At 39.5% G+C, this 18,339-nt stretch overlaps 1 protein-coding gene across 3 annotated transcripts in view; it reads right to left on the bottom strand.

The window, feature by feature from the left end:
* Window positions 1-18,339, bottom strand: part of SAMD3 (sterile alpha motif domain containing 3) — a 52,988-nt gene that overhangs the window by 11,374 nt on the left and 23,275 nt on the right. For all 3 annotated transcript variants that reach the window (XM_044249040.1, XM_044249047.1, XM_044249057.1), the window contains exon 6: window positions 13,786-13,953. In XM_044249040.1, the coding sequence (XP_044104975.1) occupies window positions 13,786-13,953 (168 nt within the window). The remainder of the gene's footprint in view (window positions 1-13,785; window positions 13,954-18,339) is intronic.

The raw sequence follows: 18,339 nt of genomic DNA, 5'->3' as shown, positions 1-18,339 counted from the left end.
AATTTTCCTTAAAATCAGAAACAAGACAATGCTGCTCTGCTTTACTCTTACTCAGCCTTTTACTAGAGATCCTACCCAGAGTAGTAAGATAAGAAAGAGAAACAAAAGGCATGGATATTGGAAAGACAGAAACAAACTGTCCTCTTTCATAGTTTCTGTGATCTGATTATTTAAGAGAAAACTCAAAATGATGTACATATAATTTATTAGAGTTAGGGAGAGAGTTTTACAAACAACTGAATGTAAGATAAATACTAAAAATCTGTTAACAAACAGAATACGTAATTTTTTACAGTTGCAACAAAAAGTAAAAAGCACCTGGGAATACAACTAATAATAGATATGTAGGTCCTTTATGGAGAAAATTATAAAATTATTAGAAAATACTAATGAGACAAATTAATAGATCTACCATATTCACTGTTAGAAAAACTCAGTATCATAAGGAAGTATCGCCTTCCTTCAAATGGAGATCTAGATTCAATAATATTTTTTATCAAAATCTAAAATCTATCAAAAACCAAAAATTAATGTTTTAAGAATTCAACAAGATGATTCTGAAATTCACATGAAAGATTAAAAAGCCCAGAATAACCAAGGCACTCTTAAAAAAATAACCATTAGTTAGTGATAGAGACTGGAAACTATCAAGACGTTTATAACTATGTAATATGTAAACAGGGAATAGATAACATGCGGGGATAGATGACGTTACTAGGGCAACATGGCAGAGCTTCTAGGCACAGATCTCTGGAAAGAACAGAGATGACAACACAAATGCCTGGGAAAGAGGACTGTTTTAGAAAAGGTACAGAAAACTGTCTAGCCATATGGGAAAAAAGAAAACAGATCTATACCACACACCTTATACAAAAGTAAATTACACATGGCTTAAGTACTTAAATGTTAAGGCAGAGCTTTAAATTTAAATATATATATAAAAATAATTCTTATCATTTCAAGGTAGGAGAGGGGTTCCTAAAAGTACTAATCATAAGAGAAATGACTAATAAATCTAACTACATTGAAATTACAAACTTTCAGTCAACAGCTTTCATAAAGAAATTCAAAAGGCAAGGCACGAACTAGAAGATACTTACAATGATCAAACTGGTGGAGTAGAATACAGAGTATATAAAGAATTCTTACAAGTAAATAAGAAAAAGGGGCAATCTCAGAAAAATAGGTAAAAGACATGACTGGGCATTTTACAGAGAGGAAAACTTGAATATTTCATAAATATGAAAGATGATAAAGCTCATAAGTGATTAAAATGAAAATAGGAACAAGTAACATTTTACTCCCAACCTATTGGTATCTTACTTGAGGTGGGAGGGAGTTATCTTGATATCTGATCAAAAGGGTATCTTACTTGGGGATGTGGCAGTTTAAACTCAGTTCAGTGAGTTTAAATGTCTGTAGCGACCAGGAGAACAATTGGCATTGTCTAATACAGTTGAATATGTGCCAGCAATTCCACTCCTACAAATACACCCTTGGAAAGAACTTGCACATATACACCAAGATATATACAAAAAAGGAACGATCACAGCAGCATAGCTCACAGAGGCAAAAGCTGGAAACCAGGCAAATGTCTGCCAATAAAAGAATATCCAAATAAACTCTGTTTTCCTGTCACAGTAGATTTTAAGCAAATATAAAAATGAATGAATAACACAACTGAACTGAGCCTGGATGAATCCCAGAGTCAATATATTGAGTGAGAAAAAAAGTCATTGATGACATACTATGTATCATCACATGAGAAGCAAAATCAAGCAAAACTAAATAAGTCACCTCACACATGTGGCAAATTCATATGTTTCAAAAACAGGTGAATGAGAAAACTAAAATTCAAAGTACAGGGCAGTGAAACATGGACAGGCTGAAAGGTATGGACAGTGTTCCGATTTTAAAGCTGAATGTGAGGCTCATGGCATTTCCTTTGTCTCATAAATTATACATATAGGATTCTCTGTAAGCCTCAAATGTATATAATGAGAAGTTTTTCAATAAAAAGGAATATCTTAATTTTTAAAAAGAAAAGGGAATGTTTGTAATTATAAACAGCTTTCATTTTATTGTACTGTAGTGGGAGTTCTAAAATTGCTACTATTGACATTTATAGATAAGTATACACATAATGAATGGCTTCCCCTAACACCCCCACCCAATTCATGATATGTCATAGAAAGCAGAGTTTCTGGAAAGCTTCTACCTGACTGGACCCACAGAATGTCAGAAAATCCTATCTTAGATTGAAGTACTGTATTCAAAGGAATAGCAGGCTGCTTCAGAATTTCAAATTCTCACCTTTTAATGATTCATGTATCATTAGAGCCAGAAGGAACTTGGACAATGTCTGGCCTGTGCTTCTCACTTTACTGATGAGCAATTTAAGACTTTCAAAGGGGAAGTGACTTTCTCAAGCATGGAGATGGCCAGGTGCAGGGCTTCCGGTCTTAGTGTAACCCCGACTTCTCCAACACAATGGATGGCCTTGTTCTGACAGGCTGGTTTCCTTAGCAATACACGTTGACAAGAGGGAACCAGGGGATGAGAGAAGCTGAATCTTACAGAGCAGCAGCAGAGTTGGCTGCTACATGTCTGTCTCAGCAGTAAAGATGGTGGGGTGGGGGGCGGGGGTGGAGGAGGGAAACGTGCTCAAGAAGTAATGGAAAGAAGAAACCGTGAAGCAGGGAACAGATCACACCAAGGAATCCCAACGAATAGACACGATGAAGGGCAGTGTAGGATCTGTGACTTCAAAGGAATAAGAATAAATGAACGAGAACATTAATTTCAGTTGGATCCAAAATGGGTAATGAGCTTAGGCCACACCTCCTTGACCACACAAGTGCTGGTAACAGAGAGTGGGCCCTCGGCTCCTACAGCACCATACCCTGCAGCTCTGGGGGATCTGGGTAGAGTAGCAGAGAGCACAGTCATCTAAGCCCACGGCTGGAAGAGAAATAAGGAGGACAGGGTGCCTAGGTGGCTCAGTGGGTTAAAGCCTCTGCCTTCGGCTCAGGTCATGATCTTAGGGTCCTGGGATCCAGCCCTGCATCAGGCTCTCTGCTGAGCAGGAAGTCTGCTTCTCTCTCTCTCTCTGCCTACTTGTGATCTCTGCCTGTCAAATAAATAAATAAAATCTTAAAAAGAGAGAGAGAGAAATAAGGAGGACACTCTTTCTAAGTGAGATTTGAACAGAAAATTGAGACTGCTTTTGATATAGTAAGACACAGCATGGTTCAAAATAGTTATAACTAATCTCCACACAGAGATGAATAAAAACTCACCCTGACTTTTTTTATTGAACACAATGTTGTTCGGCATCCTACAATCTGAATAAGTTTACAAAGAAGGTGTCTAGTTGTGTCAATTTAATAATTCTTATATGTATATCCTTAAAAATCTACTTTAAAGGCCAGATGGAAAGGTCCTGAATCTAAGATTCAGGGTCTGGAGCTCTGAACATCATCAACAGATAATGGTCTGTTATGGTCCCAGATCATGGTCCCAGCCAACTAGAGTATTTCCAAGAGACTGTCAGTGTTTCTTGGAGTCACCTAGTCTGGTGGCCACAGGAGGCAACTGGACAGTGAACTGTGGCTAGTCCCAACTGAGATGTAGACTTTGAAAATGCAGACTTTCAAAGACTTAGTATACCAAAAAATAAAAATAAAAATAAAACACCTCATTAACAATTTTTCATAATGACTGAATGTTGAAGTGATAATTTTGTGGATATACTGGGTTACATAAAACATACTAATATAATAATTCCACCTGCTTCTTTTTACTTTTCTTTATTTTTTTTAATGTGGCTACAGGAGAATTTCAAATTACACATGTGGTCTGTCTTCTATTTCTGCTGGACAGTGCTATGTTAGGGGCTAGGGTTTTCTACATATCACATTCCAATCATCCCTGTTTTCAATTCCATGGTCATCACAAGGACTGTGGAAATGATGTTCCTCTATGTAACTGGAAAAGTCTCTTTGCTTAGCATTCAGGTGTGGGGCTCAGTCAGTCATCAGGGAAATGGCAGCCACTTGGCCCAGGGTTCTAAGAGCACAGCTGACTTGTAAAACTTCACAGCATCAGCGCATGGGCCCCCTGCTGATGGCAGTCATTGCATTATATCCCGAATGCAATTAACTCAACATTTTTCTTCAACTTTTGCTGTTGTGCTCAGTTCTGCACCATGAGAGAAACAGCTGTTCAAAAGCCTATAAAAATGATTAGTATTTATTCAATAAATCATTATGTGTCAGGTGCAGTAAAAAGCAAACAGTAAATGCCATTAAAGAAATCCAAAGAAACCTACAAGATATTCTTAAGCATTTGGCCTTTCAGCAGTTTTTGCATAACTTTTGATTCCATTTCACTTCTAAGCAAAGGAAAGCTAACACACAAGACTACTGCATGACTTTCAAAGTTAGGAAGTACAGGATACCCAATAAGGAGGAAAAGAAAATGTTTTAAGAAATGAATCATATTACTAAGGAAAAGAAAATGTAAGATAGAAATGAATCAATTACTAAGTCAGCTTAGTAATTTAGCACCTGGCAGATTTATCTATTTACTTAGCAAATGTTTGGAGGAGTTGGGAATATAAGAACCTTTAAGGTTTATTGAATGCCTGCATCACTGTCCTGGACATTAGGTAGAGGTTTTTATTGTTGTTTTTTTAAAAAAACACAAGTTAATCTCTTGAAAGAAACTGTCACCACATGTCTGATAGGACAGTTCACATCAGATGGGACAAGGTATTAGTTTTGTTTCTGCCATGTTTCAGACTCTGAAAAATGTCTTTAACTAAGGTTACAATGGACATGATCTGCTCCATCCTGAGAACTAGAAAGAATCTCCAAGTGGATTAGCTGAAAAAATGAAAATTGGGTATTTTTTACATAAAGCAAAATAAAGTTTCTCTCTGTTGTAAGCATTTTGATTATCGTATATGATAATACTTTTCCTAGAGCTCCCCAATCCAGATAGACAACAAAGATACGGACTATGAAATCCCTGGGCTAAGGATGGTAGGATCAGCGAGACCCTCAAAAATGCCTCTGTAACTTCGTGGAGCCAACACAAAGAGAATAACTGAGGTGTGGATCCAAAGCCTGAAATACTATACTGGGATCCCCTGGTGTCACTCAGAATAGGCAAAATTATGCTTCTGTACCTGACAACCCCCAAACCTTAGAGCAATGAAAGTTTATTTGCAGCTTATGTGACGTGCCCATCTTGGGGCCCAGGTCCTCATCCTCGTCACCCAGGGACCTGACTCCACCACCTGCAATGTTGTTAGGCATCACTGATAAAGAACGGGGGAAGACGGGGCGTTGCACACTGGATGACCAACGTACATGGCACTTCTGCTCACATTTCTTGGATAAAGTCAGTCTAAAGGCCACATCTAACTTCAAGATAATGGAGAAGTAACAATCCTACTGATTGTCATAAGGAAACAAGATGGTTAATTGGTGAGGAGCTATAATGTTCTCAGTCCTCTACCCCTAAGTTTCTTGTAATAGGAGAGCAACGTTCTCCTTATGATTTAAACCAGTTTTAGACAAGGCTGTCTGTCTACTGCAGCCAAAACCATTTAACTGAGATATAAGAACACCCAATTCTCAAGCCAGAGAACAATGAACAAAATGAATTCTATATTCAGCAAAACACTTTTCAAATATGAAAGAGCAATTTAAGACATTCCCAGATAAATAAACACTGAAATACTTGGTCACTCGCAAATAGATAGAAGGACATCTGACTGTGACTCAAATCCACATGAAAAATTTGAGTTCTGGTATAGGTCATTACATAGGTATATATAAAAGACAGCATAAATGTATTTTCTGTTTGTAACTTTTTTTCCATCATATTTTAAAGACAGTTGCATGAAGCAATAATTATAAATCTGTGTTGATGGTCATACAGTATATAAAATGTGATTTATGTGACAATAACAGCACAAAAGGGGAAAGGGATAGAGTTATACAGGGACGAAGGTTTTGTATTCTATTGTAATTAAATTGATATTAATCCAAGCTAGATCTTTAAAAATTAAGATGTTAGTTCTAATTCTCAGGGCAACCACTAAGGGAGTAACTAAAAATGTATATATACTAAAAGAAACAATAAGGCATATGAATTAGTATACTAGAAAATACAAAAAAAAAAAACACACAAAAGAAGACAGTAATTAAAGAATAAACTAACAAAAAGTGAATAAAAAACAAATAAGAAAGGAGACATAAATTCTAACTTATAAGTAATTATATTTAATAATTGGCAGAATAGATTATACAAATGATCCAAATATATGCTGTCTACTGGAGACACACTTTAGATTCAGACCCAAATCGTTTAAAGGTAAAAAAAAGATGGGCAAAGATATAGCATGCAAACAGAAACCAAAAGAAAGATAGAATGGCTATACTAATATCAGACTAAATAAACTTTAAGACAAAACATTATCTTAGAGACAAAGGAAAATATTTTATAATGAAAGAGAACCAATCCCTCAAGAAGATATAATAATATCAACTTACATACACCTAACAACAGAGTCCCAAAACTCATGTGGCAAAAACAGAATTGAAAGGAGAAAGAGACAGTTCAATAATAATAGTAGTTGGAGACTTGAATACCCCACTTTCAATAAAGAACAGAACCTCTAAGCAGATGATAAATAAGGAACTAGAAGACTAGAACAACTGTTATTTCTGGAGAAGACAAAATGGATTGTAGGGACACCGAACTGGATATAACAAGTACATCATTAAAAGAAGACCTCTGAGAAGATGGTATTAAAGGCAATTTTGAAGAAATTGATTTAAAGATTAAGTCATTTATTAAAAAAAGGAATTAAGTCATTTGTTGAAAACTCTTAAAAAGAAACTAAACATAAGTCAAATTAAGTGATAAAACAACCTATGCACTTAAGGATCATATTAAAATTCTCTCGACTCAGAGAACCTCATTGCAATTAGAAAAAACAAATTAGAAAGAAGCCAAAGCTTCTGTAGAAACTTCAAAGCTCCTGTAGAAACTTTCTGTACTGCTTCAAGAAAGCAGAATACATTTTCACCAAATATCCAATTTAGAGTTAATCTACCTCATAAAGACAGAGGAGGATCTTTTCAAGGTAAATGAAAAGATCAGTCATAACTGTAAAGAACTGGATACCTGAAAAAGTCAAGCCAAATTTTTTTCAGAAAATTTTGGAAGAAAGCTTCTTATCAAAGTGGTTTATATCCCATGAGCAAAAAGTTGATGATAATAGCTTGAGGGTTCTGCTGGGTGAAGGAAACCTCAATAACTTAAAAGAAAATGCATACAATCAAGATAAAAAGCTTTTTGCATGCCAAAGAAACAGTCAACAAAACCAAAAGACAACTGAAGAACAGGAGACGATATTTGCAAATGACGTATCATATAAGGGTAGTATCCAAAATCTATAAGGAACTTACCAAACTCAACACCCAAGGAACAAATAATCCAATCAAGAAATGGGCAGAAGACATAAACAGACATTTCTCCAAAGATGTACAAATGGCCAAAAGACACATGAAAAAGTGTTCCACATCACTCAGCATCAGGGAAATACATATCAAAACCACAGTGAGATACCACCCCACACCAGTCAGAATGGCTTAAATTAACAAGTCGGGAACTGACAGGTGTTGGCGAGGATACCAAGAAAGGGGAGCCCTCCTACACTGTCGGTGGGAATGCAAGCTGGGAAAGCCACTCTGGAAAACAGTATGGAGATTCCTCAAAAATTTGAAAATAGAGCTACCCTACAACCTAGCAATTATACTACTGGGTATTTACCCTAAAGATACAAATGTAGTGATACAAAGGGGCCCATGCATCCCAATATTTATAGCAGCAATGTCCACAATAGCCAAACTATGAAAAGAGCCTAGATGTTCATCAACGGATGAATGGATAAAGAAGATGTGGTAGATACATACAATGGAGTACTATGCAGCCATCAAAAACATGAAATCTTGCCATTTGCAACAACGTGGATAGAACTAGAGGGTACTATGCTAAGCAAAATCAGTCAATCAGAGAAAGAAAATTATCACATGATCTCACTCACATGAGGAAATTGAGAGGCAGGGTAGGAGGGGGGTTGTGGGGGAAGGGAGGGAAAAATGAAACAAGACGGGACAGGAGAGGGAGCCAAACCATAAGAGACTCTTAATCTCAGGAAACAAACTGAAGGTTGCTGGAGGGAAGGAGGGTGGGGGAATGAATGGGATGGCTGGGTTATGGAAACTAGGGAAGGTATGTGCTGTGGTGAGTGTTGTGAATTGTGTAAGACTGATGATTTACAGACCTGTATCCCTGAAGCAAATAATACATTATATGTTAATAAAATAAATAAATAAAATTTAAAAATGCATGCAATAGTCAAAAAAATGATAAGGAAGAATTTAAGCATTTCAAAAGTATATTTACATTCTAATGTTTCAAATGGGGCATCTGGCAGAGGCTCAAGAAGACCACCTAAGCATCCTCTGGTGAAGAGACTTCCAAGGAAGGATGAGCATCAGGCTGTGATCTTGTATGGATCCAGGCCCAGGGCCTCATGCAGACCAGATGCCACTACCACCTCCTCCACAGGAAGACAGGGGCAGGATTCCTCCAGCAGGGTATCCCCATCATGTCACAGAAGGTTTTCTACATGAGTAAGACATCGCTTATCCTGATGCTTCTGGTGCTGACAGATCCCCAGAACCTTCTTTTGGTCCAACCCTCCCACTTGAATGTGGCATCCCTAGCCTAAGCTCCAGTTCTGTGAGTCCCAGGGGATGATTCCTGAGAGAAGGATCTCCTGTCCTTCCCCTTATTCTGAAAACTGAGGATGAATCTCCCCAGAAACTGCTTTACTAAGGAACTTTCCTGACCATGCCCATCTTCCACAGGCAACAAAAAAATGTCTGTACACTAAGCACTGACATGATACTAAGCAATAAACACTAAGTCATCATGTAATGTGGCAATGGCATAAAAACAGAATGAGAGACGAATGGGACAAAGAGACAGTGCCCAGAACATACCCATGTCTATTTGGGAACTTAATATACAATAAGTGTCACCATAAATCAATGAGAGAAGGATGGATTTTTAGCAACTGAGGTTAAGAAAGTGGCTGATTCTGAGGAGATCCCTACTTAATAGCAGAAAAGATGGATTCCACATGACTTAAAGAGCTAAACATGAAAGTGAAAACAATATATTTAATAGAACAAAGAGTAGAAGAATGAATGTCTCTGTGTGACTTAGGGCATGGGAAGGACTGCTTCCTTCAAATTAGCAAAAAAAAAAAGGTGCCAACTTATTAAAAAATGGGCAATGGATCTAAAGAGGGAGCTTTCTAAAAGAGGAAACTCAAAAAGCTAATGAACATAGTGAAGAGATTCTCAGACTCATTAGCTACCCAGGGAAATGTAAATCATGACAAGAATGACATTACACTTGCTACCTAAGAGACTTGGCAAAATGTAGAAGATTGGTAAGGCCAAGGGTTGGCAGGAATACAGGAAGATGCGTGACTGTGGGAATGAGACAGACAAAGTCATCTGGAGACTCATCAGTTAAATGTAAGTAAATGCACACCCTCCACCCCATGAGCTCCATTTCTGGGTAGACAACCGAAAGCAGTAACACATAGGTAGGTCCAGAAGCAGACATGGATGATGGTGTTCTCTATGCTGTAGTTCCTAGTCAGGAGGAGCAGGGCTTGGGGCCGGGAGTACTTTATAATTCATTGCAATCATGGACTAGAAGTACACTAATATGAATGAGTCATAAAGAGTGTTAGTGAGAAAAGTGAAACAGGAATGAAGTATAAAACACCATTTATAGTAAGTCATATATATGGGTGTGTGTATGTGTGTGTATCCCAGAATGATAGTACCCATTCTAGAACACTTACAGATTAAAAGAGATGTAGAGAATACATTGGAATGGTGGCTCAAGGGCAGAGCTGAGGGACAAACAGATAGGGGTGAGAACAGAAAGACAGAAGAGAATAGCAACAGGCCTCACATGGGAAAACGACCATGATAGGCCATGAATTAAACGACCATGATAGGCCATGAATTAAGAAGTGGGACTCATTCAACTTTAATTAGCACCTCAGATTTTTCACAACAAAATACTGCAAAGTAAAATTCCGTCACATGGCTATGCAGTTCTATATAATTCCTGTGAGCTCTTAAAACTAGTATCTTCACTTAAACAGGATAATGTCAGCAACTTAGGACATTACTCAGTTAAGTCTACTGTTCTGAGAATCTAATTATACCTCAGTTTCTAGACATAAGACAAAATATTGTCAAAGGGAATTAAACAAAAGAAATAGATTTATCAATTCACAGGGCTGCAAACTGCTTAGACCTAGAACTAAAAGTCAGACACATACAAGCTATGGAACACAGCTGCTGCGTTGGGCTGCGAGACACAGCAGTAACATGAGGTCATGAGGTTGGAAAAAGATTTTTTTTTTAAAGATTTTATTTATTTATTTGACAGACAGAGATCACAAGTAGGCAGAGAGGCAGGCAGAGAGAGAGAGAGAGAGAGAGGAGGAAGCAGGTTCCCCGCTAAGCAGACAGCCTGACGAGAGACTCGATCCCAGGATCCTAGGATCATGACCTGAGCCAAATGCAGAGGCATTAACCCACTGAGCCACCCAGGTGTGTGGAAAAACAATTTTTAAAATTTATTTTTATTTGACAGTGACACAGAGAGAGAACACAAGTAGGCAGAGCAGTGGGCAGAGAGAGAAGGGGAAGCAGGCTCTCTGCCAAGCAGGGACCCCAATGTGGGACTCAATCCCGGGACTCCTGGATCATGACCTGAGCTGAAGGCAGTCGCTTAACCAACTGAGCCACACAGGCATCCCTGGAAAAGATTCTTAAACACTGTGAAATGCCCAGTATTTTGGAGACTTGGCCTGGAAACAGTCTGGGATTCTGACCAGCATAGCCATCCACATAACATGTTGGTGAGTCTTTTTACAACAGAATATGAGGAACCCAGGTAGATTTAAAACTCACAGGTGGATGCTTTGGCGTTGCAGATGCTTTGGGTTTCATAGTGTAGGTTTAGCAGTTATGAACTGGCCCGGAGCTTGGATAGGAGGAAAATTAGTGAAAAAATGTCCGTGTCCTAGCCTCAGACCCACACAAATTCTGCTGCTGTCTCCTTTATCTGCAGAAGCCCATGTGACAGAGCTAAGAAAAACTCCTTCCTCCACTGAGACATCTACCTTCAGTTCTTTGGTAAATTGTTCCCAAAAATCAAAAGAGAAACAACAACAACGAAACAAAACAAAAGAAAATCTCTTCCCCTCTCTTACTACTCCTTTCTAAAATCTTCCTCTAGTTCATCCAAACCCACTTCCCTGCCTTTGAGGGCATAGCCTGACTCCTGACTTCTAGCCTCCACCAGCATTTTCCAGCCCTGCAGCACATAAAATAACGGTTTTCTATATAGTGGAAATACTGTGCCTGGTCAAGAACGTTTAAAAGACATGAATGTTGCCGAAGTATCTTAATTCAAAATGTCTTTAATTTTGAGAAATCTTCAAGATACTGAAAAGGAGCTATCAGAAGTTCAAAACAGAGATGGGAAGTCATTTAGGCAATTCATGTGACGTGTCAAATTCTGTTAGTAGTCTATTCAATGGATTTGTCTTTCCAATCTTCTTAGGGTTTTACCATTTGCCTTGTTGCCATGCAGGGTACAAAGTACAGAAACGCATTGTTTCTGTAAGACTCTAGGATATACTTTTCCCCAACTCTAAAGCATTTCGCTCTAGAGAACACAAGGTCACATACAGAGATGTTATGGTCTCTGACAGATCAGCAGTCTGTGACTCCGCTTGAAAGGAGGAGACGAGTATATCTTCATTGATTAGAGGTGTTTGCCAGAAAAAAACACTGTCTCTTCAGGTGTGAACAATGGACACTCTAATATCTCTTGTTGCCCCAGCTGGTAAGGTCAAAACTAAATTCTATGGCAACTTAACTCATCTCAGACTCTGGTACATTCAGTTCTCTGTGTTTTGGGGGGAGGGGGGAAAATAAGGATGTGTTTTTGTAGCAAAAGCCCCCCCCCATGGATCTTAGTAGGATTCATCTGAGTATTCGGGCTTGTCAGGGGGTCTTGGGGAGGAGAGGAGAAGGGAAGAGCCATGAAGGGTGTCATTCCATGAAGAACTGAGGTGGTGCTGAGAAGGAAGTGGTAGGGAAGTGTACAAATTGGTTCAGTGATGATGTGTCAACAAAAACGAGGCCCTTTAGGCCCTGTGATCTCTGACCCTATGAACATTCCTTTGAGTTCTAGTGCTAGGGAAATTCTTAATCTACCAAGCTTACATTCATTCTTTCTAATGAATTTTGGTGAGCCACGCATCATAGAAAAGGAAGGAAAACTGAATTTGTAAGACTTTATATATAAAGGAACTCCATTTTTGTATATGGAAAGTCAGATTTCTTGAGAAAACCAATTCATGTGTGACATAATTATGTTCCTTTACAAAGTGACTTTTTATTTTCAGAATATAAAAGATAACTAAAATTAACCTAACTCTATCTTGTCATGATTTTAGTTTGCAACTGGAATATTGCAGTTAAAGTTTCTAACAAGTTACACCACTAAATTGTTACCTTTCCTTTGTCTTCTGGTCAAAGAGCAGGCATAAAACTATATTCTCTTCACTGGCTTAGAACTTGAAAAATCTGATTGAAAATTATAGTAAGATACTTAAAAGATACAGCTTCATCTAAATTTTTTATGTTGTAGGGATGAATGATTTTCAAAGTATGTTTAAAAACTCTTCCTATCTCCTGGAGCTCATAGAAAGTACGAAGAAAATTGAGATGACCAACTGGGTTGCTTTATTACTATCAAATAATTACACCAGCTAAAAAAGAAAATGAAATATTCACACCAAGTACATTCACTAACATAAATTTGCTTGTGGTGAAGAGTTAGGATTACATGTTCATGTTGGACAGGGGTGGAAACAGAATTGGCAGTCATGGGGGTTAACTTCTTTTACACTTGGTAGCTTTGGACATCCTTCCTAAGGAGTTCATTTACTTTATGAGCAGGGGACATTTTTGGCTTTGACCATATCTGGGGGCTCTGAGGTAGTTAAAGGATATTTATAGGATCTCAGTAATTAGAACCCTCATGCACATTATTTACAGCAAACCCGATGCTGTGGGGGAATCTCCAGCCGCTGCCTGGCCCTTAGGCCTAAACGTCCTTGCAGTCACCTCTGGGTGGGTGTGGGACACCTTCTGGGCAATGAAAGGGCAGGATGGGGTTTGTATCCATGCATGTGGGCTACCTGCTTCCCTGAAACCTTGAGGATAGAGGCTACCCTACAATATGATCTCCAAAAACTGTCTGCAGCAAGAACGTAAGATCTATGTTACGATGAGATGAAGCGGAATTTTTCAAAGGCCCAGAACACAAGGGTGGTTCCAAGTTTTTCAAAGGTTGAGAAAGAACAAACACGAGATGATGATTAACACGCTCTGCTCAAACTCTTTTTGGGAGCCCTCTTTGGACATATTATCATTCATATTATTAGCCATGCAAACAGACTTCCCTACCTCCAGTTTTCAAAAAGACTATCTGATTCTGTTTTAGTGATGTTAGATGCTATTACTTATTATCCTTTAATCAATCAATCAATCAATCAACAAGTTATAAGAGCATTTAAATATCCAATCTTACTTTTATCTGGACAATTTTAACTTCATCAAAGCTTATATTGGTAAGAGATTTCTTCGTCTGGCCTCTCCGGTGTCCAAATTTACACTTATTTCTCATCACTTGTTCGTCATCTTCTATGGGTCTCCGAACATATTTAAAGCGATCTTTGAGAGCTCGTTTCCATAAAAACTGCATAAATTAATAGAACAGGACAGTTAAACTTCAAGGAGACTGGAATAATCCCACATAAACAACAAAATCTTCATCACTCTTGGATTGAAGTTATTTTCACATCACAGTAATAGAAATAATAGAACTATCCTTCCACTTACCTTCACGATGGTCTTGTGATACTTCTATAAAAGCTATAATCCCTAAATCATAACTAAGGAAACAGACTCAGAAAAATAAAAATATTTCCCCAACACCATCTAGTTATTGAGTGAACATACCGGCTCTTCAATCTGGATTTTCTGATTTCCAAAATTGGATATTTTCTACCACACTTTGCTGTCTCCACAACACATTTCACTCTTCCACTGGGATCTAGAGAAGGGCTGATCCTGTCTTATGCTTATATGGATGCATTTTCTTAAAAACAATGTTTCTGTCATTCCTTGAAATTCACGTTGGTGAATACTGTTGGCATTCATTCATCTACATCTTTGTAGAGCATCTATCTACTGTTTCAAACACAAAGACCAGGATCCTGCCCTGGGAGGGAGAGGGAGCATAGGTAGACCCCATCTAGCAGAGGGATGAGTAATTTAAATTCAGAAAGAAAAGTGTTATAACAGGGGAAGAGACAGCATTATCTTACACTGTGTTGGGAGATCATAGAAGCCTTCCTGAAGGAGGTACACCTAAGCTGAGATTTAGATGTTAAGGTTAGAAAACAAATGGGGGAGGGGGGGACACAATGGAGATGGCACTGGGAAATGCCAGGTAGGGGGAAGCATGGATAGAAGTTCCAGATAAAGCAGTCTGTGCTGTGGAGTAGAGGGATAGCCTGTGCCACTTGGTGAGCTGCCAAGAGCTGTGCATGTCTGGAACATGGAGATTAAGTGGGCCAGAAGAGAATGGGCCAGAAACTAAGGCAGGAGAGAGAAGCCAGCCCCATCCTGAAAGGCACGGTTACCCCATATGGAGCTTTGCTGCAATCAAGAACCAGATCTTTTTAAACCTCTCTCCATGGAGAGACTATGTCAATATCTCAGAGGGAACCTTCATCCTTGGTTCTTCCTCTAAAGCAGTGGTTCTCAAACTTTAACCCGAATCACAGTTCCTGGAGGACCTGTTAAAACACAGGTTGCTGAGGCTGCTTCAGAGGCGCTGGATGGGAAGGTCAAAGATAGGGCTGAGACTCTGCATTTCTTACAGGTTCCCAGGTGTTGCTGATGCTGCTGGCCCAGACCCTTGGGATTCTGATTTCGTTGGTCTGAGCAGAGCTGGGATGTCTGTATTTTTCAAGGCTTTATGGATAATCCAGCCACAGAGCCAGGCTAGGAAGTGCTCCTAGGCCACTAGAGAGAGGAGACCAGATGGTCCTGGAAGAATCTGTCTGCCATGTGGTGTTTGGGAGATCAAAGACATGGGCAACAGCTGAGGGACACAGCTGGGCTTTCTCAACAAACCAACACCGTCTTCCTCCGCTGGGTCTTTGGTTCTGGCCTGGAAAGCTCTATCCTTCTCCTCCCTGGCCCTGCAGGTATCTAGTTAACTCTTGCTCTGCCTCCAGAGCTCAGCTCTTGTCCTCTGGTTATCGGCTCTCACCATTCCTTGGCTGTACTTACCACACGGGAGTTTACCTTCATGTGTGTGATGTGTTTCTGCTTCTGTGCTTTTCTATTCTGTTCTTTTCATTCTTCCTCACTTCATTCTCCCCCACTTGCTTACTAGCTTCCTTCCCTCCATCCCCCTCCTTCTTTCCCTCTTTATTTCCTTTCCTTTCACTTATCTATAAGCACAAGAAGACAGGCTCGTGTCTGCACAGGGTCTGCTGCATCTGGGAAACTATAAATATTGGATGTCTTGTGTCAGTCCTCTGTGAGGTAGAGGGACCCACGTGTGGAAGCAACAGACTAGAATCAAGATTCTGAGTCTTGGCCTTGCTTGCTCAGGACCTCACTTACTTCTAAAACCCTGAGTCTCATGGCTGCTTCTCAGTCCCTCGACTTCCTTGTTGTGCCATATGCCTGAACAGGTCCAAGAGTCTGTGATTTGGGGCACCTCTTCTAAGCACTGTTTCCTCATGGGCAAATAAGAATGCCACTGAGGTCATATTGGTACTGTCTGGCACTTAAATTCTTCCATTCCTTCTTCTCTGGCTTAAGTCTCTAGAAGAGTCATGCCCTACCCTTCAGAAGAAGGATTGACATTGGGACGACCCAGGGTCTAGGCTGAGTGTGTCTTAGCCAAGAAATCAGCAAGTACCTCTTCAGTCTTAGTTTCTTCAAGTATAAAATGGAACAACAAGCCCAGTCCTGTCCACTGACATGACCGCTCCTCATGGAAGTGATTTGTAAACCAGAGTGCTGTTCATAAACACTTCCGCGGCCCCGCAGAGGACTGCTGTGGGCGGAGGCTGGCAGGCGGCTAAGACTCTGACGAAGCTCCTCGGTATGGATGAGTCATAGACGCTCCCTCACCTCCCACAGGCTTGCGGCTCTGCCCTCTGCCACCGCTGTTTTACAACAGCACAGAAAGAATGGATGGTTTGTGTTTTTCTAGCTCTAAATATGAATGAATGCAAATGCATTTTTTCCCCTCTTATTTTCTACAGCTCTGAAGTCCTTCTAAACCTGCTGATCTGGTGGGAAGAATTAGAGCCATCAACTGCTAGGACATTTTTAAGTTGCCTGTGCCTTTTCCAGATGCCTCAATAGAAAATACCCCCGTCATTGAATAATCATTCTCCCTCTGGCTGCTTTTCCACCTGGGGCGCGGGAGGAGGTAGGCAGTGCAGTGGGAAGAGCTGCGTGGGTACAGGTTCTCCTTCGACCCCCTCTGAAATACAAAATAGCACTGAAATTTTGGGTCCCTGGTCTGAAAGGGGAAGTAGTCCATGGCACCTCCAGCGGGTCCTTGCTTTGCATTTTAAACCCAGATATAATCCTTAGGAAACATTCAGACAAACCCAGAATATGAACCATCTTCCATGGCAACTGGACTAGACTCGTGCAAAAAATAAATATCAGGGGAAAAAAAGGGGAGAGGGAGGGTTCAGAGAGACTCTCTGAGAAAAAATGAAATTGAAGAGGCAAGATCAAATCCATTGAATAATCCTTGATTTGATTTTATAGAAAAAACTCCATTTCAGAAACACTTTTGGAACAATTGGAGAAATGGGAATATGGGTTATATATGTCTTTATGCAGTTATTGCGTATGATATGATGCAATTACCGTTCATTGGCTTAGGTGTAAAAATGGCATAGTGCTTAGAGAGGAGTTCATCTCTGTCCTTACAAGACATCTGCTGAGGTGTTTAGGAACGGCATCTGAAACCTGTTTTTTGTTTCCAAATGCTTCAGCCAAAACAAACAAATAAATAAATATGCGCCAGTAAAAATAAATGTGACAAACTATTAATACCTAGTGAATCTTGATCAGTGATTCTGAAGTATCAGGATTTGCCCTCTTCCCAGAATGCACACGGCAATCTTTGGAGACACGATGGTTGTTCTCATGGTCTGGGTGAGTGGCTGGGTGCTCCTCACACCCAGGGAATGCCAGGGATACTGCCAACAAGCCTATAATGTAGGGGACAGCCGCCAGCACAAAGACTCAGCCAGCCTAAATTCTGAGTACTGCCAAGATGGAGAAAACCTTGGGTTTCTTGGGTATATGGGTGTTCACTGCAGCACCTTTCAACTTCTGTGTAGACATGAAATAAGAAGCTGAGAATAAAATTAGCCCTAAAAAATAACTAAGAGCTTGCTCGCTTGTGCGCTGTCTCGCTTTCTCTCTCTCTCTCTCTCACACACGCGCACACATGAACCTTTTCTACCATGCACCAGAGTTTCCCCTTCCATCCTATGTGTGTCAACACGGGCCATAACACGCCAAGCAATTTTTCAAGTCTTATCAGCTAACCATCTTTCGTTAATGCCACTGGGGATAGAAGTGAGTAAAATGCACACAAGATCAGCATTATTCATTACTCTCTATTTGTCTCACTTTCATAACTATGAAACTAAAGGTCAAAATGTAATTGGATAAATATGTATGTGTTTATATGTATGCAAAGATTCTCTAGAAGGAATCTTTAATAACGTTAGTTTCTTCTGGGGGAGAAGATAAGGTAGCTGGGGGATAGAGGTAGGAGGGAGACTTTTCCATTTATATCTTATTGTCGCTTTTGAATTTTGAACTTTGTGAATAGGTAACTTATTCAAACAGCAAATTCAAATTATTTTTTAAGACACAATTAGCTCTATACACAGTAACACTGATTAGTTGCCAGACCATATATCTTGAGTGTAGAAGGCATTTTTCTAATCAATTTTTTCAGGCATATCAGTGTGATTATCAATGTTGTGACAAATAGGTTTGTTTATTTTGTAGTTTTTGGGGG

Source organism: Neovison vison, chromosome 1 (genome assembly GCF_020171115.1).
Source record: "Neovison vison isolate M4711 chromosome 1, ASM_NN_V1, whole genome shotgun sequence".
In the NCBI taxonomy this organism is placed as follows: Eukaryota; Metazoa; Chordata; class Mammalia; order Carnivora; family Mustelidae; genus Neogale; species Neogale vison.
This window is presented reverse-complemented; position numbering and strand designations above follow the sequence as displayed.